At 37.6% G+C, this 19,355-nt stretch overlaps 1 protein-coding gene across 1 annotated transcript in view; it reads left to right on the forward strand.

Annotated features, from left to right (window-relative positions):
- Nucleotides 1-8,491, forward strand: part of chst15 (carbohydrate sulfotransferase 15) — a 33,709-nt gene extending 25,218 nt beyond the window's left edge. Inside the window, exons 4-8 of the mRNA XM_079260868.1 lie at nt 999-1,142; nt 4,574-4,730; nt 5,658-5,814; nt 6,978-7,125; nt 8,057-8,491. Of these exons, the coding sequence (XP_079116994.1) occupies nt 999-1,142; nt 4,574-4,730; nt 5,658-5,814; nt 6,978-7,125; nt 8,057-8,256 (806 nt within the window). The 3' untranslated portion in view covers nt 8,257-8,491. The remainder of the gene's footprint in view (nt 1-998; nt 1,143-4,573; nt 4,731-5,657; nt 5,815-6,977; nt 7,126-8,056) is intronic.
- The last annotated feature ends 10,864 nt before the right edge of the window (nt 8,492-19,355 follow it).

Here is a 19,355-nt window from a genome sequence, read left to right on the forward strand (position 1 = left end):
TTTACTTTGAGCTATTTGATGGCAATCAGCACTTTTGTCTTAAGACATCCTTTGAGAGCGCTCTGAATTCAAATGGCCTTGTTTTGTATTAATTTATTTCATTCCCTGCGCAGTTTCAATCAGCTGAGGCATTGAAAAGGTGATTTGATGTGATCCATGCCTCATAACCTTCTCATAAGTCTGAAGCAGATGTGCCTGCTGCATGTGTACAGTTGCCATCAAGAGACCTAGCAGATTTGGAAACTGCCTGATGCTTAATTTATATACATAAAAAACGCAAAGGAACAGAAAAAAAAACACAAAAAAACCCCAAAACAAAACCCTGAAGGGAATCAAACCAGAACCACACGACTTGCACAAGTGTGACTGTTTTAGATGAATAATGATGCAGCCTGGCTGTTTGGAGACTTTACCAGAGTTTTCTAATCATGTTTTGCTCCAAACACGCGAAGGTATTTTACTGAGACACCATCAAAGCATCATTGAAAGTAACAGGCGCCTGAGTTACCTCATTATCCTGATGCTGCATGGATCCTCCTTCACCAAGCCATCCACAATTGCCTTGTAAATTAGAATTACTTTGTGCACTGCTGCAGCTGAGATGGAAAACACATTTGCTAGTCCTGCTTTTAAAGCATTAAGTTGACATTGCCCCATAACTGAAAAAACTAAAAACAGAGAAAAAGGCAACTTTTCCTTTTCAATTTGAATTAGATCTGAACTTGGATTTTATACGGTCAAGCTGTAGTCAGGTCAACAATGAAACCCTAATGGCCTCATTTAGTGTGATCACAGGCAAACGAGAATGGACGGAGGGGCCGGGCAGGAATGAAAACAGGCTTAATGAATGCACAGTCATCTTTGGCTGCAGAGTCCCACTCAAAACAACGTCCACTATAACACTTTATCAGCCTCAAAGAGATGTCAGCAAATATAAACATACCTTAAGATAAAATTCTGATTTCAAATCTACATTCACTCTCTTGTCTTTCTGTCAGGCATCATTCGTCTTAGTGAGGGCTTCCATGATCGATACCCAGTAGAAGACTACCTGGACTTATTTGATCAGGCTGCTTACCAAATCCAGGGCAACCTCACTGAAAATGCCAGTGGATCTCCCGGCCACCCTAACATCATCATAGGTAAGTGACACAAGTCAGCTTACATTTGTATAAAAAACAAACCCAAACACTCAAATACAACAGTTGGTTAGAGATACATGAAAAACTCACAAATAACTACACATTTATTAGAAAGTTTACTTAGTACTGAAGAAGCATTACACTTCTTGCTGTCGATGGAACTCCTTTTTGTCACATTTATGCTACTTTGCATGCTCATCATGGATTTATTATAATGTAACCCACCTTTCTTGTTACATATACCATATAGATTGTTTTACAAACAGACCAGTGTAAACCACAGGGGTGCCCAGCACCGGTCCCTGAGGGCCACAATCCTGCAGGTTTTCCATGTATCCTTATTCAAACACATGTGACTCAAAATAATCACTCATTGTGCAGAACCTAATTAGCTGTTGGATCCATTTAATGGAAGCCAGTTGTGTTGGACCATCAAAAACCTGCAGGACAGCGGCCCTCGAGGACCAACTTTGGGCACCCCTGGTCTACAACATTGCTGGGTTGCATTGCATTAGCACACTGTGTAACCGACAGCAACATATGTCATGCATTTTAACACAAAACAATTAAAAACAATAAAACATCTCAGTGTGAAGTAAAATGTTCTTTTTTCTTTATTGTTACCAATAAATCTGAGTGAAATAATGCAGTCACAGTCACCATGTGGAAAGATCATTTAAACATGATGAAGTCCAGTTACCTCCTACATTCATGTAATGTGATCCTCGTAAAATATAAACTTTTTACTCTCTTGAATAAAGTAAAAGTTCAAATTAAAATGAATTTCCACCCAGCCCTTGCCTAAAGCAATCCCATCCAACCTTTGCATCAAATACTTGCTTCGAGGTTAATGATGAGCTACACCTCAGACGCTGACAGTCTGCCTTTTCCTCTGTGCAAGCAAAATGCAGCTGCAGATTGAGCTCTGCAAACCTGCACAAGGGTTACACGCCAGGAAGTTATTTATCAGCGTTCAAATGTTTCAGTGAAATTACCAATCTGTTGCACAATCAGTATCTTAATGATATGTTAGTCAGGTGATAAGAAGAGCCACGACCAACGTCTTGTTGACATCTAGCTAATCAGATCTCCAGGCAGTTTCAGCTGCATAAAGACTTCCTGTTCTGCATAATCTGTCTTCCTGGCGTCACATCATGCCAGAGCAGCTTCTGCCCCTCCTCCCTCTTGAGTCATGCTTGTTACTCAGGTCAGGTATAAGAGCTATGATACGTGGTGAGGAGTGCTCTGAACGGCATCAACCTGCAGCCAGCAGCATTTTGGCTCTGCGTGAGCCGACGTTTGCCTGAAAAACTACCTTGTAATCTTGTCACTAAATTTACAAAGTTTCTATTAACGCAGCAGGCAGTGAGGTTGAAATGCAGAGTTGCTCTGATCCAGCCACTTTTACTTCAGCCAGGAAGGGTCGTTTCTTGAGAAAGCTAGTGACTCAGCCTGATAGAGAGGCTCTAACAGCTTAATAATACTGGACTTCCTTCTGCCTCACTTAGCCACTTCACTGAAGTGCTGAATAAAGGAATAATTGTTTTTCCTGTCAGGATAGCAATAATATCCGCAGCGGGGTGGAGAAGCCAAGTAAACCTCCTTCCTCTATCAGCATATCCTGTTTCCAGCCTCTCTGCTTCTATCTGTTTCTGTCCTTTCCCATCGTCCAGGCACTATCTCAAAGAAACTGCTCAGCTGCGAAGAAAAACTGATTTAAGTTCTGAACAATGGTCTTTTCACATTGGACTGAGTCGGTGCATTGAGCACAGCTTAGCATGCGGCCCTGTTTTGTTTCTTTCTTTAAATAAGTAATCCTTGTAATGAAGGGGGGGGGGGGGGGGGTAAAAAGCCCACTCAGTATTCAGACCATGCCCTGGGAGAACCCAGCAAGCAAGGTGCAGGCCTGTGGCCAGGATCTTGGCCTCTGAGTCTCTTCAACCGCCTGCCAAGCCCGAGCCACCATCGAGCACCAGAGGCACGCTGGTCTGGCTCCTCCATTTTTTTATTTTGCTCTGTTTCAGCTTCTCCCCCGAGGAGCAAAATAAACCCCTTTAATGGACACGAAGACCTTTAAATAGACTTGATCACAGTGTGTATCATTTCAGGCATAACGGCATTAGCAGCGATCCTGTTTCACTTCCACCGTTGTCATTGCAGAAAATAGGTCCTGGCTATCATTCTTTCTCTGAGGAAGAAAGGAAGATAAGGCTTGTGTTGTGCTCCCGCCTAATACATCACGGCCTCACTTCACTGATAAGAGGATAATGAAGGCACAGACAGCCTAATGAATCCTGAATATCATTTCTCAGCGCTGCCTGATAGAGTTTCTGGGCTCAAACTGTTTGAGAAATGACGCTTTCTGACTTTTTATGAGCTCTGTTTGGACCACAATCCTTTTAGAGCTTTTCTTCACAGCTAGAGATGCAATTATTGTTGATTTTTTTTTTTGTTGGTGCACTTGCTTTGGAGTCTCATTAAGATGACCTGTTACTCAGGCTCCAGGAATTTGCATGCAGCCTCCCTTTAGAGGCGACTGCATGAGGAAGCTGAAACAAAGCCATATGATGACTAAATTATTATGTTATATTTATAACTCAACGTTGATTTTTCAAAGACATAGAATTAATGGGATTTACGAGTTTGTACTGGTAATTCTGCAAATGACAGGAGAGTTGGAGTGAAAACGTTACTTTAAAGGTGGAGTATGTAAGATTTTCAATAATTTTCAAAATAAATTAACTAAAAAAATAACGACAATCGTAATTAGATAGCTTTTTTAAACATGTAGGTTCCTGTCTGTTCATATTTGATGCGTTATTAAATTACAAGTTTAATTATTGACAAAGACTTTCTTAAATGTTTGCCTACCAGTAAAAAAAAAAGTGCTTTTTGTCATTAATTAAACTTGTAATTTAATAACGCATCAAATATGGACAGACAGGAACCTACATGTTTAAAAAACTATCTAATTATGATTGTAGTTATTTCATTAGTTAATTTATTTTGAAAATATTGAAAATCTTACATACTCCACCTTTAAGGGAGGTAATCTGATCAGTGTTGATGTGTACATTTTAATTATTTCCAACCGCAGGTCAGGCCAAGCTTTCACAAGAGAAGTTAATAATCATAAATTTTGCATTTACTTTAATGATAATGGTTTCTTCAGGAAATATAAATCATGCTTAGTAATGTTAAGGAAATTATGCTGGTTGTGTGTGCTGGGGAGGATAGGCTAAACCACTCTGCGGCTTTGAAAATCTACAACAAACATAAACATGAGCCATAGATATAAGCAGCTGCAGTAAAAGTAGTCACAACCTCTTTGCACATGTGATTTGCTTTGACTCTCTCCGCCTGCATTATTTTAAGAGTCTGATGGTCTGCGTGCTTGTTTTCATTTCAACCGCTGTGGGTGTATCTTGTAGGCGAAGCCAGCGCATCCACCATGTGGGATAACAACGCCTGGGTGTATTTCTATGACAACACCACAAAGGGGGAGCCTCCTTTCCTCATCCAAGACTTCATCCATGCCTTGCAGCCTGATGCACGCTTCATTGTCATGCTCAGAGACCCTGTAGAAAGGTGGGAGAAATCTGCGCTTCGCTACCCTCAATTACGTATCTGCTCCAGAGTGGCAGTAATGATACACTGCAGAAACTCTATCACAGCTGTTTACCCTGCTGCCACAAAACAGATGCTTTTCTGGTTCACAGCAGAAAAAAAAACATGTTTTCATGCAAAATAAGTTGAATTTTACTCAGACGTGTGGTCATGTTAAGTTTCATGATGATGATGTCTTTGTTAGACATGTACAGAGCTCATTATCTAACAGATGAAAGATTTTTCACTTTGAAATAGGATTTTAAGGATTTAATTTTACTTAAAAGAACATCAGACCATGTTCTCTAACTTTCTGTACACCTTTTTTTTTTTTTTTATTTAAAAAAAAAAAAAAACTATTCAGAGGGAAATAAATTAAGCTCAATTAGACTAACCATGTCATTTTTTTATTATGTCACATTTGCTTACAACCTGGGCTCGTCCTCAGTACAAGCACTTTGTAACGGCCCTAACTAAAAAATGCTTGAGCTTTTACATAGTTCCATCTCACAACGTTTGTTTTTCTTATGGTATCAGGGAAAATTATATACAGAAAAATGTACAATATGTTAATTAGAAGTACACACCGGATTGTTATTTTTGGATTATTTTTATTGCTATTAAAAGCTGTTTGGGTACCAACCAAGATACCAATGGTTCAGTTGAGTGGCTGCATAATGAGCTGCTTTTTCAGATTCACTGTACAGGACTAGAATAATTTTATGCTATCAACACAGCGATAACACCTTGTATACTGTCAACCGCTGAGATCTGTGCCTGTGTCGCTGCAGGGAGCGTTGCCTCTTTAATGCATAAAGACAACAGCACGTTTAAAATCATTAGCTTTAAATTACAACTAAATGCTGTGTTTAATTCACTTTCATATCTGTTTACCCTCCCTGTTTGAAGGCTCTACTCTGACTACCTGTACTTTGGTATTGCCAACAAGTCTGCAGAGGATTTCCATGAGAAGGTGTCCGAGTCGCTGCAGCTATTCGAGGGGTGCCTTACGCAGTACACAATGCGTTCCTGTGTGTACAATACTACTGTCAACAACGCCATGCCAGTGAGTGGTCCCTCCCTCCTGCTTTTGTCTCCCACATGCTGCTTGAAAGCCGTGTTTAGCAAGTCGTTTAAGAGCTGGTGGGAAGGGGAACGTAAGAAAAGGAGGGAAAAAAGCAGATGGAGTGAAATCCATGCTTCATTAGCACACGCTAAAGCTTGCATGGCAGAGTTTATTGAAAAGGATTGGCAGCACTTATGGGCAGTCAAATGTTTCAAACATCTCTGTGCAACAACAAAACCTAGTTTAGCAGTATTATGAACTTCCGTCTCACTCACAGGCCAAGTCTTATAGTGTCTGGCAGTGCAGGGCCCCAGTGTTAGGCCCATGGCCAGCTTTTCCCACAGTGCCCTGAGGCAGACGGCATGAGAAAGGGAGAAGGAGAAACGGCCAGTCCTCTTTTGGCTCTGCGTATAAACGGCCTTGTATTCAGAGGTCCTGCTCTCCAAATACCTCTGACAGGCATTGTGGCCCTGTGGGAGCATGCTTGCTCTCTGCAGCTGGCCTAAATGCCCATCCATGAATATCAGAGTTATTAGTCCATGCTGAAAAGCATTACAGCTTTTCTTGCATTACTCTCACATTCCTGTACCACCTTGATGAAATTTCTGAGCTCAGATAGACTGAAGATTAAAAGAAGAAATATATGAATGAGGGCACAATTATCCTATGCTGTTATACCAAGTATATTTTGCTAGTAAAGAAATGAACTGAGATTCAGATGGATTATTTAGGTTGCAATCATCCCATTTGCTAAGAGTTATGACTTTTGTGGTTGAGTTTTAAAGAAAAGAAGAAACATTGCTTGTTTGGCCGACAGTTGTCGATTAAGCACGTCAAAGTCCAACAATAATTTTTTATATTAACAAAAGCAAAAACAAAAAAACACCTTCAAATTGGAAGAAGTGGACCACAGTAAACTATAAAGTGATGTGGTTTAATGGCAAGATGTGATGCTGTTTTCTAACTCCAGAAGTAATTCCATTTTCCTCAGGTGTCTTAACTAATAAACACCACAAATAACCTACACGTGTTTTTATGCCCACACAAAGTCTACCCTTACCCAGATGAATTTATGAGGAAATGAAAGAAAACTGTTGAAAACTGCAAAGTAGTAGGACAAGACTCGGTTATCTCATACTGGTTTCTTTGTTTTGTGCCCACAGGTGAGATTGCAAGTTGGCCTGTACATAGTATACTTAGCGGATTGGCTGACTGTCTTCAGCAGAGAGCAGATTCTTGTCCTCAGATTGGAAGATCATGCTTCGAACAGGAAATACACCATGCACAAAGTCTTTGATTTTCTTAGCCTCGGTAAGTAAGGTTGATAGTTCCCTTTAGGGACTTTGATCAGTACTGTATAATATAGCTCACTAAATATATGTTAGGAATATATGTTAGTGTTGCAACTGATGTGATTATTGGTTGCAGGATGGCAAACAACTGCTTATTAAAGAAATAAAACTACAAAAAATTAAGATTTTGACATCACTTATAAGTCTGTACTGAATTCTGGATGAAAAAATCTGCCTAAATATTCTTGGTTTGCTCATGTGGGTTGCATCCATTATGGTTTTAGGGGGCCCTGCTATATATTAAAATATATATATATATATTTATATAATATATAATATATATATATATATATAATATATATATATTTTTTTCCATCCGGACCAGAACCTCACGCCACAAGAACAGTTTCTTTCCCTCTGCCGTTGGACTCATGAACACTTTATAAAACATTGGACTCATCACATGGTCACTTTACACCTGTCACTTTATTTCTCATACTAGTATCATCTTTCTACTTGCACTTTTTTTTTTTTTTTTTTTTTTTTACTTGATATACTTATTTCCTTTGTATGCCCTTTTATTTTATATTACATTTTTAAAGTTTTTTTTTTCATAACTAATATTCTTTCTTTTATACTATTACTTTATTAATGTTATATGTTGCACATTAGCATCGAAGCAAGTTCCTAGTTTGTGAATTTTGTAACTCACTGACAATGGCAATAAAATTTATTCTGATTCTGATTCTGATTCTGATTAAAGATGCCAGTATTTTCTTAAAGAGCAGATTGTGGTTTATGACCTGCTTCTCTCTAATTGGTATAAATGCCCTTCGGCGTCTGCCCAACTTAGCTGCCAAGAAAGACTTTTTCATTCTTCTCAGAGTATTTTTGTTGCAATTGTTTCTAGAAAATATGATGTGATACTGAGGTGTCTTTGTGTTTTATAGGGCCACTGACAAAAGAAATAGAATCAGAAATCACAAGAAATCCAGCCTCAAACACCAGGAGACCTGCTGACAAAAACCTGGGACCCATGCTGCCCATCACTAAAGAGATCCTACGGGACTTTTACATGCCGTTCAATGAGAAACTAGCAAAAGTTCTGCACAATGATTCCTTCCTCTGGGAGAACAGTTCAAAACTCTGAACCGCCTGACTTTGGTTTATTTACAGTAACAAATAAATAAATTGGGGATAAAGAAAAGAATCAGGCAAACCTCTTGTTTAGGGTTTTATCTCTCAAGTGCCCATGAAAGAATTTTTTTTTTTTTTTTTTAATTTAAGTTATTTTTAAGTTATAAAAGCGGAGATGAATCAAAGATAGAAAATAGCACAAGCGAGTATGTGTTTTATTTGTGAGTGTGTGTGAGAGAAAAGGAATAGTGAATACAAGAAATGCTGGCAGGTATGAATTGTTGTTTTCATGTGAATATATGTACAAAATTAAATAATAAATTTCAAAATGTTAATTGTGGTATTGTGGTATTGTGGTAATGGTATTGTGTTTTTTCCTTTCATTTTATTTGAGCTAGAAATTATATCCCAGCACACAATTGAAATTAAGCACATCACAGTTTTTGCTTTTATGTTCAGTATTTTAAATACATAAAGTATTTTATTATTTGCTCATAATTCCCAGCTTTGTTTGTGAAATAGAAAAAAAAAAGAAAGTGGCAAAATCTGCACTTGAAGCAAAATACAATAGTGACACAACATTACCCTCTGCTGTGAAACATTTGGAAGTGCAATAATATAATATAATATAATATAATATAATATAATATAATATAATATAATATAATATAATATAATATAATATAATATTATATAACAAGAGAAAGGGACCTCTTATTTTCTTTATTATGGCTAAATTTACACAATTCAGTTTTAAAAGAATAAATAAAAGTAGAGGCATTAAATAGGCAGTTTTTTAAAATGAAGTAAATCAGGCAGCTAAATAGTCTTCTGTTCTATTTTCTTCTATCCTTTAATAGTAAGAGTTATGGGGGGGAAAAGGAGAACAAGTAATACATAAAAAAAAAAAACATTTTTTGTGTATCTTTTAGTTCAGTAGAAAGCTGTGATGTCTCATAAGGTACAGGCTAATACTGACATTTTCATTGCAGTAAGTGATGACATGAGTTAAGTCCTCATTTGCTACTATAAACTATCATTTATTGTAATGTTTTTGGGGTAATTTACACCATATCCCTTTCAGAAAATATTATGTTTGAGGGCTTCAGAGCTACTTCAGTTGAGGCTTTTCTGTGTTATTTGCATGCTTTCTCACACTCCAGCCTCATTTCACAATCCAAAACCATGTGTCATGGTACCAGTAATTGGTGTTTTTAAATTGTCCTGAGGATTGAATACGTGGACATGTGTAAAATCAGTATATGGAGAAGGACTGGTGACCTTTTCAAAGTAAGGGCCCACTCAGCCTCTAGCCTTGCTTTTACTGAGATCCAGACCCCTTGTGACCTTATGTGTGAATATACAGGTTGTGTGCAGATGGATGAACAATTGTTTTTGTCATATCCATTTTCTCCACCAGAGGGCGCCAGTACCTAATATTACACAGCTGAAATTTGAACAGGTTATCTGAGGAAGAGCAGCATCATAATAACAACAATGCGTGAGTACTGGGAACGTCCAAAAAAAGATTTATTTTCAAATCACAGTGGAAAAAAAAAAAATCTGATATTAGGATTAATGTCGCTTCTCTCTGGAGACTCTATAGCTTTAAATAACCTTTAAATCCAGCCAAACCTCTATTACGTACAAAAAACCCCCAACTTTATAGTACTTGTTAAACTGAGTAAAATCCAGTTTTCTCTTGCTGCTTTAAAGAACAGATGTAACTTTTTTTTCCTTTAGCTTTACATTCACTTTAAAGAGCCTACAGTGTTTTCTTCTCACTTTAAATAACCTGACTGTGTATGGATACGTTGCTCCATCAGACACCTGGAAACATCAGACATATCTGTCCAGAAGAGTGCAGTCTTGTGAACATCAGATAGTGTGTAGGACCCTCAAGTTCCAGGACTCTGTAGAGGATACGAACCCTATCCGTAAAACACAGGAGGGTGGGTGAGGGAAGAGTTTCAGCTGTATCATAATACAAAGACAGAAAAACTGTGGCTTCTGGAAAAACTCTTAAGAGTATATCAGATATTTGAGATCTCTTTAACTCTCTTTTTATTACTTCTCTGCTGAATTTAGTCATAAAAATACGAGTTGTTTTATATATACATATATCTATATATATATAGATATATGTATATATGGCAACCCTTACAGTTGACCACCTCCATTGAAACTCATTTATAAAGGCATCATAGGGTTAATATCTGGCATGGTGTCCCTGACCTCTACATATTCCTCAAGGATGTGCTAAATTCAACCAACAGAGACCAGGGAGAAGCTGGATGACAGGGGAAGATAACCTGCAGATGTTGGGATGAAATGCTGGAGGATAAGCAGCACGATGCCACAGAGAGAAATTCTTCATTCAACAGACAGCAGATGATCATCAGTACATATAAGTACATATAAGTGTGCCCAAGGTTGTGAATTAATGCAATTAAATGCAGCAGCAACAGCGTTAACCACAGAGGAGCAGTGCAGGAAAATGTAATTATGATAATGAAGTGTAGGCTACAACTCAACTCAAAGCTTAACTAAATCTCCTCTTTTATGTTAATTGTTCTCCAACATTTATGCACAACATAAGTTGCTGGTATAGAGAAGTATCAAAAGAAATATCAAAAGCTACCAATTTTTTACAAAAGACATGACAATTTAGATGAAAACAGGTTAAATCAGGTTAAATTTTACGTATATATATATATATATATATATATATATATATATATATATATATATATATATATATATATATATATATATATAAAAGTGATCTGAATGTGTCAAAGAAGCTAAGTTGTTCAGGAATATAACAGTGACAGGGTATCAGGAGGTTAACATGCTAATGATACTAAAGCAAAAAAAGCCAATGGAAAAGAGTTGAGTAATGACTGAGAAGGTGCATAAAGCTGCATGTTGGGAATGGAGCACCATCCTCTGTGAATCGCTCTCCCCTGCAGTACCTGGGGATCAGTTTTCATCAGTCATTTTTATTCTTGGCCGTATTTACATGAGCAATTTTTAATGGTTTGGTTTTTAAAAACTTTGAGTTACAAAATAGCTATGAAAAATGTGAATTGATTTATGTTACAAAGTTGTATGCTGTTATTTTCATGCGTCATGTTGATCCTAAAGTTGTATTTCATTATTGAAACTACAAATGCTTAAGTATAAAAGTGCTCACTGAAATTAGATCTCATAGTCTGTTCATGTAAAAAAAAAATGGCCTCAGATCAAGTGGGAATACAAACTGGCATCTAAAGCTAATGCATTACATCAACACATATTTTCTATATTTATTCACATATCCATGTTCACATAAAACTAGATCCTATTCTCCTCACCAGACAGCAGTAAATCCTGTGTGAACAATGTTGCCATAGCAATAGGGCAGCAAAAAATAACAAATGTAAGTTGGCTTTGAGTTTCAATTGCACTGTGGTAGAAAGGTAGCTGATGCAGCTTCCACTGCCAAGCACATCCGTCTCATCCTCAAATGTGCTTCAGCTGTTTGAACTGTTATGAGGTAAAGCTTATGAAATTTTATTTTTACGGAATTGCTATTTATTTGAATAAATGACTTATTGACAAATGGTTTGCGGTTACCTGATTTAAATTTGTTGTTTACAAATAATTTAAGACAGCCCAAATTTTAAGTGTTTAAGTGAAAACACAAAAGGTGCAACAGCAGATTTCCCAAATATGCTAATAGAAAGAGGTGAGATCATACCAGTGACCTCCAAAATCAGTAAATGCTAACTCTACCAACGTAGCAACATTACATTCAAGTAAACATGCAAATTAAATGAATTTAGTATAATCAGAATATGTAAGATGAGCTGTAGATAGATTCCTTCAGTGAAGCTCATTATATGATTCCCTCAAGAGCTGATGCAGAGCAAGCGATTCTGTTTTAACAGGATTTGCTGACAAAAAGAAGGTGAAAAAATCTGCTTTATCCTTTAGGGTCTGTCAGCTCCATCATCCCATGGAGCCCACTCACTTGAAAGAAAAGCCATCTAGACTTCTGTAGCATGACAATTGAGCCTGTGAACCTGTGTAAAGACGTAGGCATGCTGTTTCCGATCACATTTGTGGGGTTTTCAACAGGATGTTGAAGGAGGTTGAGAGAACTTTTTTTTCTCCAGGTTCATTTATCCTTGGTGATGTTAAGCTTTGAAGTGGAGCTTCAAAGATGGTTGACTTTTCTTTACTTCCTTATCACTTTTACAAAGTTGTGGGGTTTTTTTTACTTTTAGACATCTGACCAACACAGTCAGCAATAAGCACCAATAAATGGAGTAAATAATTTAAACCTGCAACTTTACATACTGATGATCTTCAACAGGCTTCCAAAAGTCTTCCATTGGATCATAGTTCTTTTCACATTGTTTATGATGTTTTTTTCCTGAAATAACCAGAAACAAAAAGCAACATAAATAAGATTTTCAAACCCTAATGCCTGCTGGGTGTTCTGACAGTCGGCCAGTTGTATTTGAGGAGACTTTGTGAGGCCACTTAATGTCCACCGATGGAAGAAATGCAGAATTTGGATGATTATATAGGGATAATTAACTGTTGTACATGTTATTTCACAGGGAAAATTGCAAAGCAGTTTTTTTTTTTTTTTTTTTTGTATTCCTACAAGAAAATGAGGATTTTGAACAGAAGAGTCCTTCAAGTCTTATTCTGTTCTTTGTCCTAACAATTGTTGGCGGGACTGAGCTTAAAACATCTGTTTGTGATATACAGAGTTATGCTACGCTGTTTTATCTATTTTGGACCTATGCTGTAGAAAAAGAAATGGTCCCTGGAAAAACCTGCTGTTACTGTCTTGTGTATTTCTACACTGTCGTTTCAGATGTTGTAAACTTTAAACGTCTTACTGTCAGTGAAAAGTCATGTTTATTGATTGTTTTTTTGCTAGTTGTGATGGTTCCTTTTCCATCTGTTGTTTTTTTTTTTTTTTAACAGTGGTTAGTTGTGATACCAGATGTTTTCTGTTTTGTTTCTGTCTTCTCAGGCCTCTTGTTTCCTTGCAATCGTGTCACTGTTTGACAAAGTTCAATGCATCCAGGGTAATTGCTCTGCATTAGCTCCCACTTCAGACTCCAGCAAAGCCTTTCCAAACAGGGACAGAATGCTAATGTGGCTACATCTGTGGCTGGGTGGGCCATTTCCCTCATGCAGTAAAGCTGCAAATGTCCTTTCATACTGTCCTTATAGGACAATTCAGCTTCTTCATCACATCCTTAATGGTGTGCTGAGAAAACCTGTGCTGTATAAAAGCTTTTTTTAAATTAATTAATTAATTTTTTTAATATAATTAAGTTGTAAACATGGTCTTTCATGAAGACTCATCATTTCTTGAGACAGCATTGGATTAGTGCAGTAAAAACCTTTACACTGTACTATAACACAGTGTAGTACAGTAGTACAAGCTTGGCAACACACCAATTCCCTAAATTATTAACATATTGTGCTGTGCCCATGTGTCAATTCTGTCTTCTATCAAAATCATCTTGTCATTCAAATTTAAAGCTGTTCATAGATAAAAACATCTGGCGCCTTTGGTCTCATCCAGCTGGAGCTCGTCCCAGTTGTTGTTGGATGTGTGTTAAGAATTAGAAACGCAGGTGTCCAGGAAGAGCGCATTTAAAAAAGGATGAAGCTGAAGGGCGATGGTGCTGAAACTCACCGGGATGCAGGCCACCTTGTTGTAAAACCTAAATGTATCATAAATAGAGCAGATAAAATGCTATTTCATCAGAGGTTGGACAGAGAGTGATTTTTCGTCAAGTACACAATAAACATTAATTTTTTCCCAGAACTGAAAAGGGTCATGTGTCAGGTGCTAGAAAGGTTCACTTCCGCTTGAAGAATTGTCGGAATTAGTGCAACTTTTCCCCAACACGTGGCTTTATATGTTAATGCAAAGCAAATACTGCATATGCTTATGTATGAAAAACAGACCTCTGGTGATTGTGAGAGAAACATGTGAAGGATAAAAATGGCATCCCTGGCACTGGTAGATGCATTGTAAAAAGAATGTATTTGGGTTTTTGTTTTTTGTTTTTTTACTAATTATCACCATTCTAACATTGCTACAGCCTAAAGCCAACCAAGAGATGACTAAGTTTGTAGAATTTTGAGTTTACGTGTAACAGTGGCAATTTGTAAGAATGGAAGAAACGAAGATATGTTAAAAGAAAAAAAAAAAGATTTTGATTGGAACCCTGCTTTTATTCTAACTTTGCCATAGAAATCTTTTTGTCTAGACATGATCAGGTAAGAAATGAAAATTTTTGGTGAAGATTTTTTGTTTTCCTGACAGAATACACTCTGGTCTTATAATCTCATGTCTCACCAATGCCTATGGTTGAAGGCTTTCCACGCAGCAGCCCCTGAAGTGTGTGAGTGTTTCATGTGCATGTGTGAATGATAAACACATTGTAAATCACTTTGAACAGCATAGACAGGAGTAAAAGATGTTATATAAATGTGCGTTTGTCTATGCAGGCTACAACAAATGCAATAGTTTCTGCAGGGATCATACAATAAAGTTGTCACAGGACAGGGTCATTGCCAAAAGGACAAAACCATAAAACCAAGGAAGAGTTGGAAGAGTAAAAAACAGATGCCACAAGAACATTTTCTCCCAACTGGCAAATTATCATACATGTTGACAAGTTTTTAATTCACATACCACTGATAAAATTTGTGTAAAAATGATAGTAAAAACAGCTATAGCCAGTGCTTCTGACTGCTGTCAGTGGAAGACAGCAGAAACAAGGCGTGAACAACACTGACATACATCATTATCATCTTTTAAGTTGACATGGAAACCCTGTTAGCAAAGTGTAGTGCAATTACACATTCAGCAGATCTAAGTTATATTCTCAGTTTATTTATAGACATACCTCTGTTTTGTACAGAACTAATGCTGCCAAGTTAATATTTTATAAGTTTCACTATCAGCTCATTTTTAACTTTGTACTTCCGAGCTGGGTAAATATTTTTTTCCCTCCCTAGAAACAACTACCTGCAGTATCTGAATATGTTTCCTTTTAAGGCACTAGGAAAGTGGGCAGGGAAGTCAATCAAACCAGTAAATATGAACTATTGCACCAAGATAACTCAGTAAAAGACACTGAAATATCCTGGAAGGAATTACTTGCTAGCCTTTCATTGTGGATACAGTGCCTGTGTACCGGCCACTTCCAGGTAGGACAACCAGATTTCATGCCAAGCTCCCTGTAGACATGCTGATGGATACAACTAGCTCTTTTTTTGCTTTTGTAAAACCCACCATGTCCTTTCATACAATGCTTTTCAGTATATAGCAAATTGTGGCCTTTATAATATATCTGTGAGAAGTAGAGCATGCACCTCTTAGATTTCGGCCGAGTTTAAAATTCTTTGCTCCTGGAGTTAAAATTTTATTGCTTCATCGGAATTAAAAGTGAGTTCTTCGCAGTACTGAAATAAATGTACATAGAAAGAGAAGAAACAAACAACAAAAAAGTTCTTACTTTATATTGTTAAGAGTTTAGACATCTTTTATTTTGATTAATTTTTGTTTACAGATGCACCCCCTCGCCCCACACACACACATACATGCACACACACATACACGTACAAATATCGCTGCAAACAAAAAAATACAATAACAATATCTAAGTTTAAAGAATAATTCCCAAAAATCTAACCCCTTTACATTCCACCAAAAAAGGGATGTTACAACTTCAGCCAAAAAGCTTGAAGATCTGTTTCAGGCAGTGGTTTCCAGCATTTTTGCACATGTAACGACAAAAGTTTAATGTTGTTTTTTATTTTTTACGTGAACCCTTTGTGTCCTGCTGTGAACATTTATTTGAAACTGAAAAAAACTGAACCGGATGTGTGGAAGCTCTCGGCATATTATGGATGAAGATGGACACACAGTGGCACCAAGTTGTTTCATCTGCTGTGGCAGCTGTACTGACTCCTTATCAGATGTTTTTACCAACTTTGCAACTCAGTTTGCACATGAAAAGAGCTTTACTGTCATGTTTGATTCCAACTCCCGGGTCTGTCTTGGACTCATGAGGAAGACTGAATATGTTTACTAGGAATGTAATTATTTTGACAGCCTCATGCATAAGGATCCCATGTAGCCCCTACGGTCTTTGGCACTGCCCTTAGGGGAAGTGACCCCAGACTGGGAATAACTGTTTTAAATTAAGGTTTCACCACCCACCGTTTTAAGCAGCTACTGGAAGCCAAAGTTGAGTATACATGTACAGGTACAAGATAGATGCATAAAGTTACCCGTACGACCATCACAGGGTTAAGTTTAAAACTCCAAATGCTAATTTTTTCACTTTTTAAAGCCGATTTGTCACACTTACAGCAAATGCTAAGAAGAAAAAAAGTGTGAAAAGTTTAACTGATCAACTTCTTGATGAAATCTGATCAAATCCATTTAAAATGCTTTTGCTGGAATCCACCCCTGACCACCCCTTAGCTCTGCCTCAGTAATCTCTCCATTGCTATACCAGCAAGTGTAAAGATGTGTAGTTTCTGTGGTAACAGTCTAGCCGAGTGGCTTCCTTTTAATTGTTATGCATCAAGGGTAAAATTCTTCTGCTATAAGATGTAATAAAACAAAACAAAAAAAAAACTGCACCTGTTTCAAATCCAAAACCTCAAAAATACCTTTAGTCTGATGCAACCCTGCTACTTTAATCAAGTTTCATACTGATTTTACTCACTATAAGAAGAGTACTGGAAATATCTTAAAGCATCTTGACTGATGAAACAGGCTCAGTTCCAAGAAGGAAACCATGAAAACATACACTGACATAGATGTCAAGTCTCGAAGCATACTGCTCTGCGCGTGTGGTGGTCTAGTGAATTGACCTTCGCCACATTTCACACTGTTTCCATGGACACAAGACAAACTGTGCCAGGATCCATCACCCTTTTGCTGCCTACTTTTTAAGATCACAGCTCAATTGAACCATTTTAGAGGTGCATTGACAGTTTCAGGGAAACAAATGAAAATTCCCATAGTTCAAACTATAAACAGCTGGAGTTTTCGATGGAAAACTAAACATTGACTCTATTGGGCTTAAACCTTGCATATAATTTGAATGAATAAAGCAACACTCTTAAATTTATACTCTGACGATATAGGTCCTATTCTTGCATGGAAATTAAACATGGCCTCAGGTATAAGGTGAGCATAGAATTAGCGTTTTGTTTTCACACTTGCCCAGGAGTCAGTGTAGACAAGAACTGAGACTTATCCATAATGAAGTGTGTATGCTCTGAACAAGCACTCTAAATGCCTGTTTGTGTAATAATGTGGCATATTTTAACCTGCAAATGTGCATGAATAAAGACAAAGTCAAGCAAAGCAGGCCTGTTTGTCCTCAATGAACTCTTAATATCAGTTTTCATTTAAATTTTTGTCCACCAGCCAGCTACATGCACTCTAAAGTTTCTACTTAATAGATGAACACAGGATGTGTTTGCATTGGTTTTTGTCTCTGTGTGTGCACACTGTGTGAGATTACACATTAATCAGATTCTCTCTTCCAGGAAAAACAATTTAAGGGCTGTGTGGTGTTCATTACCAACTTTTATTCAACTGATGTTGTGACTGAAGCAGAGTGTGTCTTCCTGCTTGCACTTGTATAACTATTTCTCACTATTTGGGGCATTAATCTCCAATTGCTTATTTTTTAATCATAGAAAACTTTGCTGCCTTGCTTAACCCCCTTGAACAGTACAGTATTATCATGCATTATTCTGCACACCCAGATTTTCCAAGTTACTCCCACCTTTTCATCAGTTACAACACGACAAAGCAGCAGCAGAGAGGTGTTTGCCGCCAAGCCACTAAATTGTTACTCCAGGCACCGTCATCCAATTAATGAGAATTCAGAGAATTATTTCTCTGTAAAAGATTATGCAGGGAGTAAAGAGACATCACTCTCAGAGATAGGATGTTTTTCACTTAGAAAGAGAGGTATTGTCAAAACATCCCTGCCTCTGGGTGCTTTTTTGTTTAGAACCCAATAAGCAGCTATTTGAGATGCCTTGTTCAGAGTGGCAGGTGTTTTAATACAGACGTTCTCACTCTCCCAGGCAGCAAAATGAGCAATTTATTGCATGCTCGAGTACATGTCAACAGTTTCTAAGTTTCTTCTAAATGCATACATTTTGTGAAAAGCATGTTTTGAGTGGCAGAGAGCATTTTGTGAGTTAGAGTACACTGTGGACGGGTTGCCAGTCCATCACAGGACCAACACGGGGACAAAATAAACAAGCAGCTTTGTACAATTTGTAGTTTCATATACAGTATATGTAGTTTGCAAACCACTGTATGAATCTAGAATGACAGTGTCTTTTAATAACTAACCTCATTTTATTTAGACTTTGTAAGTGGTATAAAGAAAATTAATGGGGAAAAAAACAAATCAAAATTACCATAAAAGCTAAGAAACTATTGGAAAAGGCAGCATTGTGGGAAAAAAATATCACCAACTTTGAATGGTTGCTATTGGAGAGGAAGGTCAGGATTTTTTTTTTCTTTTTACAATTATCAAGTAAATGCTTCTGTACCACAGAATAGTCCTCAAAGCATCATGGCCACAGTGTGTTTGTGCATTTGACATCCTAAACTGTTGAATTGGAGCTGCAGGAAAAATGTCTCAAAGCCTTCTGCTACAGTAAAATCTCACAATCCTTTTTGGCTGCCTCCATCGCATCCCTCCTTCTGTTTCTTCCTCCTCTCAGACAGTTCAGGATGGGTGTAGTCTAGATGAGGAGTGGGCGAATAGCGAGTGCCTGCCTTGTTGGCAAAGGATTGCGCCAGCAGAACACAGAGCCTGCCAGCCTTGAGCTGTCCACCCACTCCGGATTCTGTTCCTCTGTGATTAGCCTGCAGTCTCAGCCCCCCTTTTGCCTCTATTCAGCTCTCTGTTTTGGGTGTAAGTTGGATTTCTGTGTAACTTTTCCAGACTTGTCAGTATGCTCTGTCCACCTGCCTCGGTTGCATGTAATGAACCAATGCATCTAACGGGCAGAATTGTTGTAGGCCAATAGGCTTGT

The sequence above is a fragment of the Telmatherina bonti genome (assembly GCF_933228915.1).
Source record: "Telmatherina bonti genome assembly, chromosome: 21".
NCBI classification, from domain to species: Eukaryota; Metazoa; Chordata; class Actinopteri; order Atheriniformes; family Telmatherinidae; genus Telmatherina; species Telmatherina bonti.